This window comes from Cucumis sativus, chromosome 2 (genome assembly GCF_000004075.3).
Source record: "Cucumis sativus cultivar 9930 chromosome 2, Cucumber_9930_V3, whole genome shotgun sequence".
In the NCBI taxonomy this organism is placed as follows: Eukaryota; Viridiplantae; Streptophyta; class Magnoliopsida; order Cucurbitales; family Cucurbitaceae; genus Cucumis; species Cucumis sativus.
The window spans coordinates 8,653,327-8,671,143 of NC_026656.2; the positions used below are offsets into that span (position 1 = coordinate 8,653,327).

A 17,817-nucleotide genomic window follows, 5' to 3' on the forward strand; every position below is an offset into this window, starting at 1 on the left:
TTCTTATAATTGTGTTAAATTTCAAATTTAGCTAATATAATTTGGAAAGTTTAAATTAAATTGATACGAAAAACTTTAGAATTCATTTATATCACTTAAAATTATATTTTTATCACTTGATTAACTAATATTTACAAGAATTATATTGACTATTTATGATATTTTTTTACTAAACATTTAAGTTCTAACTTTTTGTTTTCTTTTAGGAAAAAACTAACTTTTTAACAATCATAGAGATTAACTTTGTAATTTAGTTAGGAAGTGCTTCTTACTTTTCTAATTCTTGGTTTTTGGTTTTAATTATAAAAAATATAATAGCTTCTTTTGTATTAAACTAATTACATCTATATCTTTAATAACCTTAAATTAGACTGTGTGTATTAGTTGCATTATTAGAACTTTTGATGTCATATTTATGAATGAATTACCATACAACCAATTCAAAACAAGCAAAAATGTACCTCTAAGGGATATAGATTGCAACATTTTCCTATAAGCACAGAAAAATTACCAAGCAATAAACTTGAGTGAACAACGGAAAGGTGTACGAGTGTTATTGAATGAAAATAAATTAAACTTAGACAAATTTTTAAACCTTAAATTTGGTTGAACATCCCGTATATATTGAAAATATCAACAATCTCACAATTTTTATACGTCTTCCCTTACCAATTATTATCTAACAAATTTACCGTCTACAAACAATTTAAACATCATACCATAAGGAAAGCGACATCAGCCGTATCAAACGTATTGCCACCAACATGTTGAACACTTTCATACTCTTTTAAAACAAATTAAACACGGAACCTTTCTTGGTCGGCAGTGTCCCAAATCTGAGCCTTAACCTGATTTTGAAATTCGATGCCAATGGTGGCTTTGGAAGGGAGATTGAACCCATTTCTAGCATAACGACAGAGTAAATTGGACTTTAAGTGATACTCCTCACCGCCTTCCTCGTCAGATAGAGAGGGTTTGTAGGATGTGGGTGTTTGATGAGTTTTGTGAACAAAGGGGTTAGGAAAATAGGAACCACTTTTGCGAGGATATTCTAATCAATGAAAGGAAACAAAAGAGCAAAAATGAAAGGTGTTTGATGAGTTTTGTGAAGAAAGCAAAAATGACTTTTGATGAAGGGGAAGGGTTGAGCAAATAGAAAGTTTTGGAGAAAAGTGGGAAAAAAATTTAGAGAAAAGAGGGAAAGAAAAATATTTAAAAATAGACCAAACGTTGGCATTTACAAAATGTCAAATAAATAAAGTTAGACTTAAAAGGCTTTTATTTGGTCAACAAAATTGAAAAAGGATCCATTTTTCACTTTTTCGTTATTTTTAACGTTTTTTCATTTTACTTAACCGTTTTTATTAGAACTGTCAAGTATTTTTTTTTAAACTGCAGATATCAAATAATGCAAGTTTTTCTAGTGTGGCTAGGCTACATGAGGTGTCACACTCCACCTTGCATAGATCCTAAAACTTGCAATGTGGTACGTGATGTAACTTGAGCAATTTTGACGCCTTTAAAGTGAAACGCCAAAATGCTCATCTTAGATCCTTAAGCTTTGCTTAATCATATGATATCTTGACAGTTAAAATTAATTTTAAACTTTTAAGGGATAAGAAACATCATACCGTTGTAAATAGATAAACAACTTCTTTTATTAACTTTAACCATGCAATCTACAACATAAATTATATACATCCTTGATTATAACAAATTAAACTAAACACCTTGCATAACTTCTTCGCCTAGAAATCGCTTTATCCTTTATTAACTTGGCATTAACGATTGATCACCTAGGGAGGAAAAACTTAAAACGTAAGTCAAAACACTTAGTGAGTGAAGTTTTAAGAAAACCTTTTAGAAACACAAATCATAACATAATCGTTGATTAAAAAAATAGGCTCATCACCTCATTTCACAAATATTTTAATCGCATTACACACATTAGTCGCACTTGTCCCTATCGTCAAGATTATGAAACCCAATGCCAAGACTCAACATCTTGTATTTAGACTACTATGATATCCTTTTCATCAACAACATACGAGAATTTTCTGGTTTATTCCTCGTTGGTTAGGCCACCAAAACACAATACGCTAACTCCTTTTACGCATTGGTCAGCTTCATTCCTCTATCTAGTCCTTTTCTATAGATTGTCTTGACTTCTTATGTATACATAATAGTTGCTCATTGATAAGAGTAATGCTAATAGTTTGAACACATCCATTCGACCACAAAAACTTTACTTTCAAATATGACATAAACTTTTATTCAAATCACTTTACAAACACTCTTTACAAATCAACACAAAATACAAAGAAAACTTTTTAAAATATTTACAAATACTTTTAGGAAAATCACTCACTGAACCTAGTTTTCCCTTAGCTCAGAACTTAATTGTTCGACTCCAAAATTAAAGAGTTCTCTCGATTTATTGTGAGTTAACTCAATTTAGTTTTTGTTTGAATAAAATCAAACATAACTCAATCAAATTGAAGAAACAACAAATTTAACTTTCATCTTAAAATATTGTATATGAAACAACATCTTAATTTGATGGTTTCAATCCAATTTGAAGTACTTTTCCAACAAATGAATTTAATTTATACAATTAAATCCAAATTTTTTATGTTTCAAAACCCACAAAAGTTTCAAATCTCGTTCACTTTAAATATCCAACCGGTCCTTCTTTAAATTTATGTGTGTTGCGCGTAGTCTAATAGATACAATTGATATTAATGGAATGCAACCTTGGAGGGAGGTAGTTACATATCGAATTCGCTCATCATCTTGTATGTACGTTAATATGTTTTGTTTAAGTTACTAAAAAGTTATTTCAATCGTCCAAGTTTAGCGAAACACAAAGAAAAATGAGAAGTTACATCAGATAACAAAAACATTTAGAAAAAAAATAGTCCAATGACACTTTTTTTTATATATTGTGAATATGGTAAATATGACAAGTAATTAGTTATATCGTATGTTATCAAAGGTGTAAGCTTTTAAATTTGCTATTTTTATAATTTAAAAAATATAATAACATAAGCTTTATTATCATAATTTTTTTTCTTTTCTTTTTGCTATTTTTGCAATGGTAGCAACAAAAATTACACACTTAAAAGTACAAATATATTTAGAAATAGTCAAATTTAAAGGCAAAATTTACCGATAAAATAATAATAACTCGAGCTTTTAAGAACATAGAATCAAGATGATGTGTGTGTATGTGTATATATATATAGCACAATTAATTTGCTTCGAATTTTGAAATATTTGGATAAATTCTTTCTTTAATACCAAAACATGATTTTTTTTATAAAAAAAAATGGATTAATTATGGCTTCGTTTTGTTGTAATTATAGAAAGTAAAATTGTTTATGCTATATTATTATATATTTGTTAAGACAATTAAACATTATTTTTAAACTTTAAAGTAAAATTCCATTCTACCTGAGGTGTATTGCATTTACATATATTCATTAATAGTAATAAATGAATTAATAATACTAAAAATGAATTGATACACCAATGTTACATTTTTTCTACAATGTATGAAAGGAGAGAAGATTTAAATATCATAGGTACGTACTTAAATACACACATTTTTTTTTATATATTTTCTCATCACGGAAAACAAATAGAATATCCAGCGTACAACTCAATAGGTGCCATGACCACCGTCCATGACCACCATGGATTAATTGACTTGAATAACGATATTCTTTTTGACCAATTTGTCTATTCTAAATAAAATCTATGGAAAAATAAATGGATTTGGAATTGAACTTCAACTCCTTCACCAACGCCTTCAATTATGCATTGTCTTTCCTGCACAAGATTAGCCAAACAATTTTTTCACTGATGCAACGATTTGAAGGTCTTAGGTCAAATTTATGGCCATCAGATATTTTTTCTTTTTTTATAAAGGTATCATGCCAAATCCATAGTTAAGTACATGACTATCTATTTTTAAAGAAACTCCAAGAATAAGCCAGAAAAAATAGAAAAACTTCTCTTCTTTGAAATGATAGAGAAGGAAGAAACGGAATGGAGAAAAATAAAAAAAACAAAAGCAGTTGTTAAAGGAGAAAGAATAAGAGAAAATGAGAGAAATCAAAGAATTCGCTAATGAAATATATTGAAGATGTGATTCGTGAGAGATCTATGAAGAGCGAGACAGAAGATCCATTCAGTCGAATAAAGCTGAGTGAGAATAAGGTAGGGCAAGGTGAGCAATCCATACTTGAAATAATTGAAGAATCCAAAACGAGCAATAGTATTATTGAGCGCTTAGAGGATCAAACCGAGAAACAACAACATATTCAGTACATCGAAAGCTTCGCAAATAAAAAAATTGCCATGAGTGTAGAAAGCACAGTATCGGCAAGTCAAATGTGGATGACTGACAATATAGTCGAAGGAAGAAATATACCATCAAAAGAAACCAAGAATGAAGAACGAATGAAGAAGATAGGAATTGAAGAAAATATGAGTGATCCAAACGAACTCAAGAAGGTAGAAATACCAGTATTTAGCGGCAAGGACTTCAATTCAACTTTTTAGGTACCGAACAAAAGTATAAACTGAGTGATTTTCAGAAATTAATTGATGCACCAATAAGTTTCGAGGAAACACCATTAGATTGGTTTCCATCAAATAAGGTGAGGGAAGAACTTTTCTGCGGACGAATTTCATCCATCAAATGGGAAACAACCATAGAATGTCAACAAGAATTAACGGTGAGATACGAAATGAAGATTCGAGTAAAAAAAAAGTTGTTGCTTAAGGAAACATAAACTGGTTGGTTGCGATGAAGAATGAAGAAGTCGGAAGTGGTTTGGTCGCGATGGGAAAAGAAGCAGCAGAAACTGGTACTCGTCTAGATGCGAATGAAGAAGAAAACGATGGTAAATGGATGGGAAAAGAGGACAGTGTCAGTCGTCTGGATGTGAAGGAGAAAAAAAACGCCAGAAAATGGCGGTCCACGGTGGTTTGAGGAGGTGATCGGGAAGATGAGAAAACTACGTGAAGAAGATGAAGTTACACACAAAGGAATGCCAATGACGTGGTAGAATGTGATAGGAGAGAAGGTTAGTGCAAGAGGAATAAACCCTAAAATCTCGAGCTTTATTTTTACCGTGGGCTTCAACTTTTGATAAATGGGCTCCAACTCATTATAAACAAAATAGTGGAGGTCCATTATTGTGTAGAGGAAGTGGGTGAATTTTTCAAGAATGGGGAAGATGAAAAAAAATGTGCCTAAAAGTGGGAAAATGAAGATTAAGTAATAATGAGCTGGTTTGTGGGCTGGAGGAAGAATATTTTGGACTATGGACGGAAAGCAATGGATCTGTTTGGAGTCCAGAATTTTTTTGAAACTGAAGAGAATTTCTTTTTCAAACATGATGAGCATATCATTATGAAGAGTTATAACTAAAATTAAAAAAATTAAAAAAAGAAAGGAAGGGTCAATTTTATGATCATATTTGTAAGCACCACCTTAAGAACAAGGTATTTTTGAAGGCCCGGGTAATGAAATATACTTACATTTAGATATGGCTAAGGATAGTTAGTTATACAAGGGAGTTAGATGGTTATAAATAGGGATGTGGGGAAGGAAGAGGGAAGGAAGAAATTGGGTGAAGAATTAGGGCTGCAACATTCCTGGAAAGAGAGGAAGGACAAAGGGTTAGGGTTAGGGTTCTTTTACTTTTCTTTTACTTGTTTGTTCTTTTATATTGTAAGTTCTATTGAAGGTATCAATAAAATGGAAACACTATTCAATGTTCTATCAGTAACTTTAAATTAAGTTTGGATTATTACTCAAATAGAAATAGTATTTTTTAAACCAAAATCATGTAAACTTTAGTTCGTGTTATTAAAAAAATAAATATGAAAACAACCTCACATAGGAATACAAATGTTTAGAGAAATAAATTGAAAATAGCTAAAGAAATCATTTATCCAAACTCTTAAGTAAAATATAAAAGAACTCATAAATTTAAAATAAAAATTATCTATTAGATAAATAAGGTAGCGGAAGCATCCATCATAACTAGTCCCAATGCCAAGGTCATGGGGTTATGCCTTTGCTTGAAAAAAATAAATATATAATGGATAACTATATAAAATACCCACTATTGGACCCACTAGGTGAACTATTTACTATTTATTAAGCATACATCGTGCCATAACAGTCTAGTGATAAAAGTGGACTTAGAGTACAATTGTCACTCAATGTAGGTAACACTTTCGATCTCAATCCAATTTAGTCATAAATATAGAACATGTAAAATTTAAGAATTTATATGATAAACAACCATTTCAAAACAATCATAATGTGAATGAAACTTATTTTTTTATTTGTTTGTTATTGTTGCAATGCTTTAAACCTACTATTTGACCATTCGAAAGAAAAAACACGAAAGTTAGAGAAATGTGTACTACATAAATTCTCTTGATATAACACTGAAAATGTGTTATCTTGTTCTGCTTAATTTAGAATTATTGTGTTTAGGTTGTAAGTGCTTATTTTATTATTTTAGAGGTTTCAAGCACCTAAGAAATAGAACGGAGTGCTCATGACAAAATGGAACTAAGATGAACCACAATTAAACTTAATTGCACTAAAACCAAAAAAGAAAATGTATAAATTACTACTTTGCCTCTGGAGGGAGAGGGTAGTGGCACCCCGCCAGGTATCACATTCAATGTTACAAGGCAACGAGTGTTCAGTTTGTAAAAAGTTCACAACGCCGCAATGCTTTCTTAGAGTGCTATGGTGCTCCAAAAACCTAATGTGCGCACAAGATGTGCAATGTTGTCCCTAAGCTACAGCATTGTGCCTTCAACCTGAGGGAGTCCTTTAATATTGAAGAGCATTGCAAAGACGTTAGATGAGGAGAAGAAGAAAAGAATTAATAAGAGGGTTAGGAGGAAACATATAGTTTTTTTTTAATGACCCTTCCAAAAAGAAAGAACATAGATTTCTAAAGCTTTTCTTTTCAAGTCATGTTATATTTTGTATAGTTAAATGCATGTATAAACTTGTTTATGTTTATAAGAAAAGCATGACTCTTTGAAAGAATGTATTGAATTTGAAATGTTTTCAAGTAAATTAAGTGTTTCATTTTATGTTGCTTGTATATGAAATGCATGCTTGTATATGAGTAAATCATTAGTTTTATTTCTATCATGAGCTAGCAATTATTTGCATATAAGAGTCAAGGCAATCATGCGTTGAGTGGTTCACATGGCAATGAGAAGGTGGTCGAATATGTTGAGAGGTTCGTATTTGAGTTGATTGTCTGAGCAACTTGAATTGAACATGTAATCTTTAGGGATGTCGATGATGATACAAGTCGTCACGGTAGTCTATAAGTGGAAAAGGTTTCAATGTCTAGGCAAAAGAAATAAGTAGAGGTTGATGGGGTGTTTAATATTTTTAGCGCATGATGTGGCATTGTGAAATTGATCTTGCAATTAAAATGAATAAATATTTATACATATACTTGTATTCTCCAAAGGTTTTCCTAAAATGTCACTTACTAAGCGTTGGGTTTATTTTTTAAGTTTCCCTTCCTTAGGTAAGCGAAGTGAGAGATGAGTCACTGAATTGTGTCAGACATTAAGAGTTTGGCAAGTTGTTGGAGTTTAAGTTTAGAAGTTTTAAGTTCTTAAAGCATAACTTTGTAAATGTACTAAGTTTACTAAGGAATGAATAAACTTGTTAAGTTCTCTCAATACTTTTGTGTTGTTTTTTCATACCACAAGGCACATTCTTTTTTAAGCGTTAGGTTTTAATAGTAGGTGTTTTGGCTATAAGTTTTAAGTTTAAGTATGGGTGTTGGAGTTGTTGATCAAGTCGCGTTCGTGCTTGGAACGCGAGGGAGGAACATGTTTCGGGTGGAGGCGTGATAGAGGTGAGGGCTTTTTTGGATGCCTAATTTTTCATCTTAGAGTTTTTTTATAGATGAAGTTCTCCTAAGATGTCTAGTCTCCCATCTTTAAGCGGGATTCGAGTATCAATTTAGCTCTAACATTTCCAAGGTTAGATTTAGAGCATAGAGATAGAGAAACTTGATAAACTATTTTACTGCTTTGCTATGTTTATTACTTGCAGATTTATAAAGCATGTTTTGTTTTAAAGCTAGTCACTCAATGAGTTTTACCTCACATCTTCAAAACATTTTCTCACTTTTCAAGTAGAGATTGTGGTCTCGGTGTTGGAATTTATATCGTAGAACTCATAGTTTGTAATCATATTCTATTCAATAAGTCATTATCGATACTATAATCTTAAAGCCAATAAACTAAGGTCCTAAGGTTATTATTATGTAAATTTGAACTTTATGTAGAGACATAAACATGGACCAAGTTCAAGTAAATAGCCTAAATAGTCTATAGTATCGAGTTGGGCACCTTTTTCTAGGGACACTATGGATGCGACCTGCTTTGTAGTTAGTACAAACGATGTAATCCTAAATTGTTCATGTAAAGACAAGAAAGTGGGGGCATTCTATGTAAAGAGTTTACATAAGACTGGAACCATGAAATAGTCACTTTTAAGTTATAACACCGTTAACTTTGTAAAACTGACTATTTCGTTTATAGATATCCAATGTAACTTTATTTTAATCCTGAGCTAACTATGAACTTCTATTCACATGAAATTGCCTTAGATCTGCATAGATGAGGGCAGTTCAATGGCGCTGGTCCAATAAACCTCCCATTTCAGGGGTAAGATCCGGTGGATAGCTAGAGACATAGGGTGCAAGATGAAATGAATATGGATTCATGCTTGGAAGGTTGAAATTAGTCAAGACGACAAAATGGTTAAAAGTCAAAATGTTGACTTTGGACTTGAAAAAACCAAACTTTGAATTTGATTTAAATGTTGAATTACCATATTGCCCTTATACTAATTTAAATAATAACACTTGTTGAGATATGACAAACTTATTACTTGTATGTGATATGCAAGTGACTTATTGCATGTAAGACACCTGTCACTAAGAATGCCAAGTGGTGACATAGGTAAGCTCTTGCATGTACTTCGCTTGTAAACAAGTTTTATGCAAAGGTGAAATTACTCTTGGATTTAAAATTCAAAAACTAATTTTGTAATTGAGAATTACAAAATAACACCAAAATTTTTTTTCAAAGAGAGTCTCAACATCAAAAACAAAGAAAAACCTAAAGGTTTAGGTTCCTCCAAAGAATCTCATCTCTCTCTATTTCCTCCACCATTTTTGAGTCCCACAACTCGATTCTAAGTCCGAAGAATAGCGAGTCAATGCTAATGGTAGTCCTGGCTTCAATTTCGTGAAGAGATCGTGAAAAACACCTGAGGAAATTATAAGAAAAGAAAAGCATCAAAGGTAAGGTTTTTCTTTTAACTCTGTCTTTGTTATTTTAGGGTTTTTTATGCACTAAACTAGTTTAGTTGTAATTAGAGTAAAAAATTGATCCTAATTCTGCTGCACATGTCTACCGTTTCCATCACTTGGAGACTAACTTACCGTTGTTCATCTGCTAGAGAGTTTTAGTTTTCACCATAGTATGTCTTGACATAAAACTTGCATATGGTCTACTTATATTTTTCTTATTGAAGATTTTGGGTGTTGTATAGATATTGTCTTCTATTACGTATGTATGTCTACCTAAGATTATTGAAACTTTAACTATATATAATATGGGCTACACTACTTTTATTGTTTATAGTTGTTTCATGAGTATACATACATCTTACTGTTTATTTTCAGTTATTGAGTTAGTAGTTAAGTTAAGGGTCAGCAAGTATCATTGAGAGGCAGCAAGTATCGTTGAGAGGAGAACGATATTTGTTGGCTTCACACCGTGTTTTGGGCTTAAAGATAGTAGTCTTGGACGAGGTGTGACAAATTATATTATTTAGATCTTCAAAGCTTCAATCTTTAAACTTTAGATCTTTAAAGTGCTTTTAGCATTCAGTTCTTCCAATCTTTCTTCATGAAATATTTAAAGAATTCACCTAGTTTACACATGATTTTACACAAATGTCTTAAAATTTCATTTATTTTCTTAATTAAGATTGTGTACTTTTAGGACCATTTTAACTTCACATGAATTTTAAATATAAATGAATTTCAAAACTATATAAGAAATATTTCCACAATTGTATTATACCAAATTTATTACTTATTTTATAACTTCAATATTTAATGTAATAAATAATTCAGAATTTTACTTGTATTTATTATTAGGATATCATTTATGGTAGATTTAATTGTAATATGGTATAAAGTTTAAATAAAATATGGTAATGGTATATTTATTAATTTCTATAAATTCTCTTTATTCAATTTCTTCAGCAAATAGAAACAAAATTTCACAAAACTACTTTTCGACGTTCCAATCACTTTTCCGTTTGTTCTTTCTGATTTTGTTTTTTCACCTTTCCATCTCCTTCAACAAGAATATCAGTAAGCACGTAATTTTTTCGTTCATATTTTGTTATTTTTCCTATTTATGTAAATTTTGCCATATATAATTCATGTTTAAATTTTCCATAAACAAAAAGTATAATATGAGTTCAATAATTTGGTTATCTTCTTCAAATAATTTTTTTTGATGTTCTTAATTTTATTTCTTAAATGTGTCATTGCCAGTAGATAATATTTCATATATAGAATTTACAATAACAGTGACACATATATTTTTAATATTTCATGTATGAACAAAATTGCAGTATATTCTGATTGTATTTTAAACGATTCAAGTGCATATTATTTTCATTACTATATTATATATCACTCCATACTATAAATTTGTTATGTGATTTATTAGATATGTACACCTACATATTTACAATAATACGTAAGTCATGACACATATAGTTCTATTATTTATTGTCAGTGTACATTCATTTCATTAATATTATCTACCACTGCATGTCTTAAATATGTTTTACGATGTTACCAATATATACATCTGCATATTTACAATAATACGTAAGTAGTGACACATATAGTTCTATTATTTATTGTTAAGTATGATCAAAATTGTTATCTATTTTAATGGTCATCTTTTTCAACTAATTGTTTCATGTTAATAATTTTCTTTCTTAAATCTCAAGTAATATAGGATACAATATATAATGAATTTATTTTTCCTTATTTAATGTTATTGTGCGGTTAATGAACTTTTTTAAGTTTCTAGACTCTTGACCATTTATTCCCTTTTAGAATCAATGTAGTGCACCCTGCGAATTTACAACATAAAAAATATAATATAGTTTATAATATATATCATATATCATTAAATATTAAGCATTAAGCATCATACACATAATTGAAAAAGAGGAACGAAATAAGAAAGAATGGACGAGAGAGATATCGAACGGAGAGAAGAATTTTTTTAACAAAAACACCAAAAGAAAAATAATTAAGGGGTAATTTTGATTATAATATTACCATAATAAAATTAATCACATACCATATTACATAGGAAATCTAGTAAATGTAAATCTTTATCTCATGTTACGGTCTACTGTTCTTATTTCATTTTTCTATTCTTTTAATATATTATTAAAATAAAGATGAATAGTTTGGTCTTTTGGACTTTACATTTGTGTAAAACTGAAGATCGTTAGGACACTTATGAAAAATTTGACATCATTAAATAACTTGTAATGAGACATCTTTATTTAAGCTATCTAGCTATAAGAGTTAGAAGCCCTCTCTTCTTCTTCTCCTCAAGGGATAAGGCATTTACTTATAGAGGCCTATATGGGCGTGAGCCAAATTGTTTTTGGGTTTAGGTTTGATCTCAATATTTATTAGGTTAAATTTCGACCATAGTCTTGAATAATTTGTCGACCAATCCAATTTATAATTTACACAATCTACTTAGCTTTTGTTATAATGAAAGAAAAATATATGATTAAGTTTAATTTATGTAGGATGGATGATTCACACTGCTGTTTTCTCTGTTTTGTTTCCTTTTGTGTTTGATAGAGCACAAACATTTTAACACCAAATCCTCACGCTAAATACCATAATATGATATTTATCCTCAAAACGCAAAGAAAACCAAATAAACTAAATATAAATAAGTAAATGAGAAGCTGAAATTCCGATAATATTCCTCTCAATTACAAAACTCGTGCACGCATCTCCATGCGTCACTCTCATTTACCTACATGTGCTGCATCACATTCACACAAACATAATTTGAATGAGATTTTTTTTACTAAAAAAATAATTTGAAATTATTTTCGGAAGATTCTTTCATAAATCATCTGTTTTACTTTTACTTCTAAACATTCTATTTTAAAATTTCTAATTTCTGAAGCAGTTGTATTCTTAAAATTAGAAGGTTTAAATATTTAATTTTTAAATGGGTAATATAAAATTGAACTTTGTGATGAATTGAGATACACGGGTGTTGACCGAGTGTGGGGAGAGAGAGAGAGGAGTACACAATCCTCCGTCCATAGTCTGGTCGGTGTGATACGACCCCGTTTTCTTCCTCACCTCCAATTTCCCACTTCTAACAAATTAATTTTCTTAATTATATATTTTGTTTAATAATTACAACTAAATTTTGAGAACTTGTTGCTTTCTTTTTGTTTTTTTTTGTTCTATAAATTTTTAAAAGGTTTAATAAATCACTAATATTTTTTTTTTGTATGTTTTCCAAAAAAAAAATTGTTTTTACGTTGATAAATACCCAAATATAACTTTAAGTTTTCAATTCTATACCTAATATTTGAATGGCATATTTAACTAGAATAACCAACCGTTCATATGTGTTAAAGGTTAATGTTCAAAAGCTATAATAATACTGCAATCATAACTCTTCCTCCAAATGTTTATTATCATAACACTACTATTATAATCTCTCTCCTAAGAGCATACTATCATAACACTACTATTCATCTTCCTACCTCCAAACACATATTACCATAACACTACCGATAAATCTTTTATTGTAAGGGTTTCTTGCAAAATATAACAAATCAGTAAAATATTTATACTGTATAGAACAATTTCAAAAAAAAAAAAAAAAAAACTCACAAATTTAACGATTTTTTCAAGATATGTACCAAATAAATCTTTTAGATTTGGCTACACGATCAACTACCAAATTGATAGCTCGTGTACAAATATTCAACAATTTTTTTCACGATCGCAGTTTAGATTTGAAAAATATAAAAGAAAAAATGCAAAAGAAGATGGAAAAGAAAAGAAAATTTGAATTTTTTTAGAAAAATAGTCGATTTTATGGGCTTTTTAATTTTGGTCGGCTCTAAATTTTTTATTTGGTAAGTATAATTTTATTACTATTTGATGAATGATAATTAAAAGATATAGCAACATTAAAAAAAAAAATTGCAATTATAGAAAAACTATCACTTGTATTGCTGATAGATTTGTATGATTATTTACAATATAGTCTATTAGTTATATTTACAATTTTTTTAAAATGTTGCTATATACTAAATTATTTCGCATCTAATTACTAAATTTGAAAGAATAGGTAAAAGTGCTATTTGTTTTGTAATGGAAATTAAGCTAAAATGGATCATATTAATGTTATTTAATATTTTGGCGTAGATTAAGAATGATTGTAAATTATAGATATTTAATATTTGTTGGTTCCTCGAAAACGGATATGGATGAAAAGCTGACTGTTTATATATGAAGTTTGTACCTCAAACAAATCGTAGATTAACCATTTCTTGATTTTTCTTCTCTTCCATCCCAATTTCTCGAAGGACAAAGCAAAATGGAGAAGGCAATCAACAGGCAGAAGGTTTTGCTTCACCATCTCCGGCCATCTTCTTCCCTTCCCTCTCATGATTCATCCTTATCGGTATGATCATCCACTCTCAATTTCTCACGATTCCTCCTGTTCTTCGTTTTGCCTTTTCCGCTTCGTTGATCGAGGTCGCTTTTGGTCCTTTTCTTTAAGGATTTGTTACTATGACTTGAAACTAAAGTAGAATTTGAATTGGATCAATTCGACTTTAAGTCATTTTTGTGCGATGGTCTACAATTATGTAATTCATTCTGGAATATTATATTTTCTATGTATATTCAAGATTCGTTTTTCATTTAGATCTATGATCTCATCCTTTTATAAGGTTGAATCACGATTTTATTGGAGTTTTTTCTTTAATTAAACTAGGCATCGGCATGTTTAGCTGGGGATAGTGCTGCATACCAGAGGAGTTCGGTTTTTGGGGATGACGTAGTGATTGTTGCGTAAGTTGCCTGCCTCCCTCCCTCTTTCTGGTTGATTGATTTTCGCTAATTATTATTACTAATAATATTGTCTCCTTTGTAAATAAACATTGGTTTAGTTTAGCTGATGAACAATTGTAATATCTACTTTCTTCTATTTTGTATTTGTGCTCTTTTATTTTCAATAGAGCATATCGAACTGCACTCTGCAAATCAAAACGCGGTGGCTTCAAAGACACTCACCCTGATGATCTTCTTGCGCCTGTTTTGAAGGTTTGTTTCTTGGCCAATGAAGTTTGTGGGCTGATTTACTGTCACAAAAATTAATACAAGTTTTTCTTATTTACACTTTTAATTTATATAGTACTTGACATATGGATTTTATGTAGGCATTGATTGAGAAAACCAATCTCAACCCAAGTGAAGTTGGGGACATTATCGTCGGCAGTGTTCTGGGACCAGGGTCCCAAAGAGCAAGTGAATGCAGGATGGCTGCGTTTTATGCTGGCTTTCCTGGTAAATTTTCTTGCCTATTATAGCTGACAAGAATTTGATATTTGGAATTTTATCTGTTGATTGATACATTTTTTTGTTGTGCAGAAACTGTGCCGGTGAGAACTGTTAATAGGCAATGCTCATCTGGATTGCAGGCTGTTGCAGATGTGGCTGCTGCTATCAAAGCAGGGTTTTATGATATTGGTAAGAAATCAATGTACTACTGTTGTAACTAGTGGCTTTTGTCCTTTCCCCTTAGAAAAGTAGTGTTTGAAATCCTTTAATCTTTTTTTATATGACACCAAGAACTTAACATTTATGCAATTATTTTTCCAGGCATTGGTGCTGGTTTGGAGTCTATGACTGCCAATCCAATGGCTTGGGAAGGATCAGTCAATCCAAAAGTATATATATTGCCTACCCTTCACAAAATTTATTATGCTTTAAGAAACATTAATCTGTCTTTGAAATTGAGACTATTCTTTAGTTTTGCATTTTGGTGGCTACAAAGTTTCTCTTCAATCATGCTAGGTAAAGATGTTTGAACAAGCTAAAAATTGCCTGCTTCCCATGGGCATAACCTCCGAAAATGTTGCTCATCGTTTTGGTGTCACTAGAGAGCAACAAGATCAGGCTGCAGTATGTTAAAAGTTCCAAGTTCTGTTTTTAGTGTTCTTTAGTGACCTTCTCCGATAACTTTTGTTATTTGTTTGCTTAGGTTGAGTCTCACAGAAAGGCTGCTGCTGCTACTGCTTCTGGTAGGTTTAAAGATGAGATTATCCCTGTGAGCACCAAGGTATTTCAAGCATTATTGTGGTTTTGGCATCATTTTTCATGCATGCACTTATAGGAAGGCATTGGATTTATCCTTTCGGGCTCTGGTATTTGTTTCAAACAGCTCGTTGATCCTAAAACTGGTGAAGAGAAATCTTTTACAGTCTCTGTTGATGATGGAATTCGGCCCAATGCCTCGTTGGCAGATTTAGCAAAGCTGAAACCTGTATTTAAAAAAGACGGAAGCACCACTGCAGGTACTGTTCAATTTCTTTTTGATAGCAATATAAATAATGTGTCATTCAATTTTGTTTGACAAGTTAAATTGATATTTTGTTGTCTGACCTACTGTAGGCAACGCTAGTCAAGTGAGTGATGGCGCTGGGGCTGTACTCCTGATGAAGAGAAGTGTTGCAATAAAAAAGGGACTACCCATTCTTGGTGTCTTTAGGTATGGACATATCTTTTGGAACAGAGGGATAAAACATGTATGCATCTCTCATCGTACCCTCAGCATCCATGCGTTCTATGATGTCTGGTTCCCCTTTACTTTAGTTTGGCATGTTTGCATGTTGATTTTCTTTGAGGATGTCCTTGCTTGTGTTCTAAGAGAAATGATTGCTTATTATAAAGTTGTATTTATATACAAGAGGTTCTTGCATTTCTACTTCCATATTAGGCTTGTAGCCAAGTCATTACCATGCCCATAAAGTTTTATTTCATTTGCCAATTTAGGACTTTTGCTGCTGTTGGTGTGGATCCGGCCATCATGGGCGTTGGTCCAGCTGTTGCTATCCCAGCTGCAGTGAAGGCTGCCGGTCTTGAGCTTGATGATATTGACCTTTTCGAAATAAATGAGGTATTTTATCGTAAAAGGTTAATTTGGTTTTTAAACAATTGAATACTCATCAACCTTGTTAATGAACTACTGTGCAGGCATTTGCATCACAATTTGTGTATTGCCGCAATAAGTTAGAACTTGACCCAGAGAAGATTAACGTTAATGGAGGTGCAATGGCCATTGGGCATCCATTGGGTGCAACAGGTACTTTAATAGCCAAACAATTTATAACTCGATTTACAAGCGGTAATATGTATTACCTTGCACTCATTCACTAAGTGATTGAGATGGAGGTTCTATGGTAGTGGTGAATGTTCTTTTATTGTTGGTAAAATTTCTCTTTATTTCATTGGCCGTGTAAGGATTTACAACTACATATACATACACACACACACGTCTGCATCTATACACATATAAATGTATGTATCATATCTTACCTACGAATGTTTGGCTCTGAGTGCCTTCATGTGGATCCGAACATGAACATATATTGCAATGGACCAGCAAATTGATCAACTGTGATGACCAACAATGATTTTGGATGTGTATCAATAACTTAAGCTTCATCTTTGTTTTTTACCAATTAATTTGTTTGTTATTTTAATAGGTGCCCGTTGTGTCGCTACTCTGTTGCATGAGATGAAGCGGCGTGGCAAAGACTGTCGTTTTGGAGTTATTTCAATGTGCATAGGTACTTTTACATGTTTTTGTGGTTAAAGACAATAATTTGTTTAGGGGCCTGCTGAGGCTGACAAGATATATAAACTAAAATGCAGGGACGGGAATGGGCGCAGCTGCTGTCTTTGAGAGGGGCGACGTGGCTGACGAGTTGTGCAATGCTCGGAAGGTTGATAACCACAATCTATTGTCCAAGGATTGTCTATAGATGACAAGATTCCGCTGCTTTACACTTAAATAATCTTATTTCTTTTTCTTTTTTCTTTTTTTAAAAAATAAGAATAATAATTTTGGTTCTTCCAATAAGTAGATGGTAATAGGGTTTTTTATTATTTGAAAACCTGATGATGTGTATGTTAATCTATCTTAATGATGGATGGACATAATCATATAAATATGTTAAGCCTTGTCACTACTTGGCCATTGGTCTCTTTTACATATGGATTCTTTTTATTTATTTTCATTCTACTAACCATAAAATAACAGACTTAAAATTCAGGTGTTGCATTGACAAAGTAAAAATAAATCCCACGCTAAACTCCCTCTTTCCCCATAAGACTCGCGGAGATTTTGAAAGCTCAAAGGTCAGAAGGAGTTGGTAGTGTATTGGCTATAGGAAGTAGGATGTGCACTTCCATCTTAATATTGCATCAACCAGATTACTATTTTCGTAAGCAGAAATTCAAGCGTATGTGTGAGCTTAATATCCTCCTCTCTTCTACTTTCTACTAAGCCATATTTAACGCATACTACGCTAGTTGAGTTTAATCCTAAACCCAAATGCACAGACATATTATC

The 17,817-nt window shown here is 31.5% G+C and overlaps 1 protein-coding gene across 1 annotated transcript; it reads left to right on the forward strand.

Moving 5' to 3' along the window:
• The first annotated feature begins 13,636 nt into the window (after positions 1–13,636).
• Positions 13,637–17,457, forward strand: LOC101212301 (3-ketoacyl-CoA thiolase 2, peroxisomal). Its single transcript, XM_004138904.3, has 14 exons — positions 13,637–13,860; positions 14,176–14,252; positions 14,420–14,504; positions 14,621–14,747; positions 14,832–14,930; positions 15,063–15,130; positions 15,258–15,365; positions 15,445–15,522; positions 15,625–15,757; positions 15,855–15,951; positions 16,236–16,359; positions 16,437–16,545; positions 16,949–17,032; positions 17,118–17,457. The coding sequence occupies exons 1-14, from the start codon at positions 13,774–13,776 to the stop codon at positions 17,225–17,227; spliced, it is 1,386 nt and encodes a 461-aa protein (XP_004138952.1). The 5' UTR covers positions 13,637–13,773; the 3' UTR covers positions 17,228–17,457.
• The last annotated feature ends 360 nt before the right edge of the window (positions 17,458–17,817 follow it).

Coding starts and splice junctions, on each gene's coding strand:
- LOC101212301 (XM_004138904.3), top strand. CDS start 13,774: ATGGAGAAGGCAATCAACAGGCAGAAGGTTTTGCTTCACCATCTCCGG. Junction 15,366..15,444: donor AGCAACAAGATCAGGCTGCA/GTATGTTAAAAG, acceptor TTGTTTGCTTAG/GTTGAGTCTCACAGAAAGGC. Junction 15,952..16,235: donor CCCATTCTTGGTGTCTTTAG/GTATGGACATAT, acceptor TTGCCAATTTAG/GACTTTTGCTGCTGTTGGTG.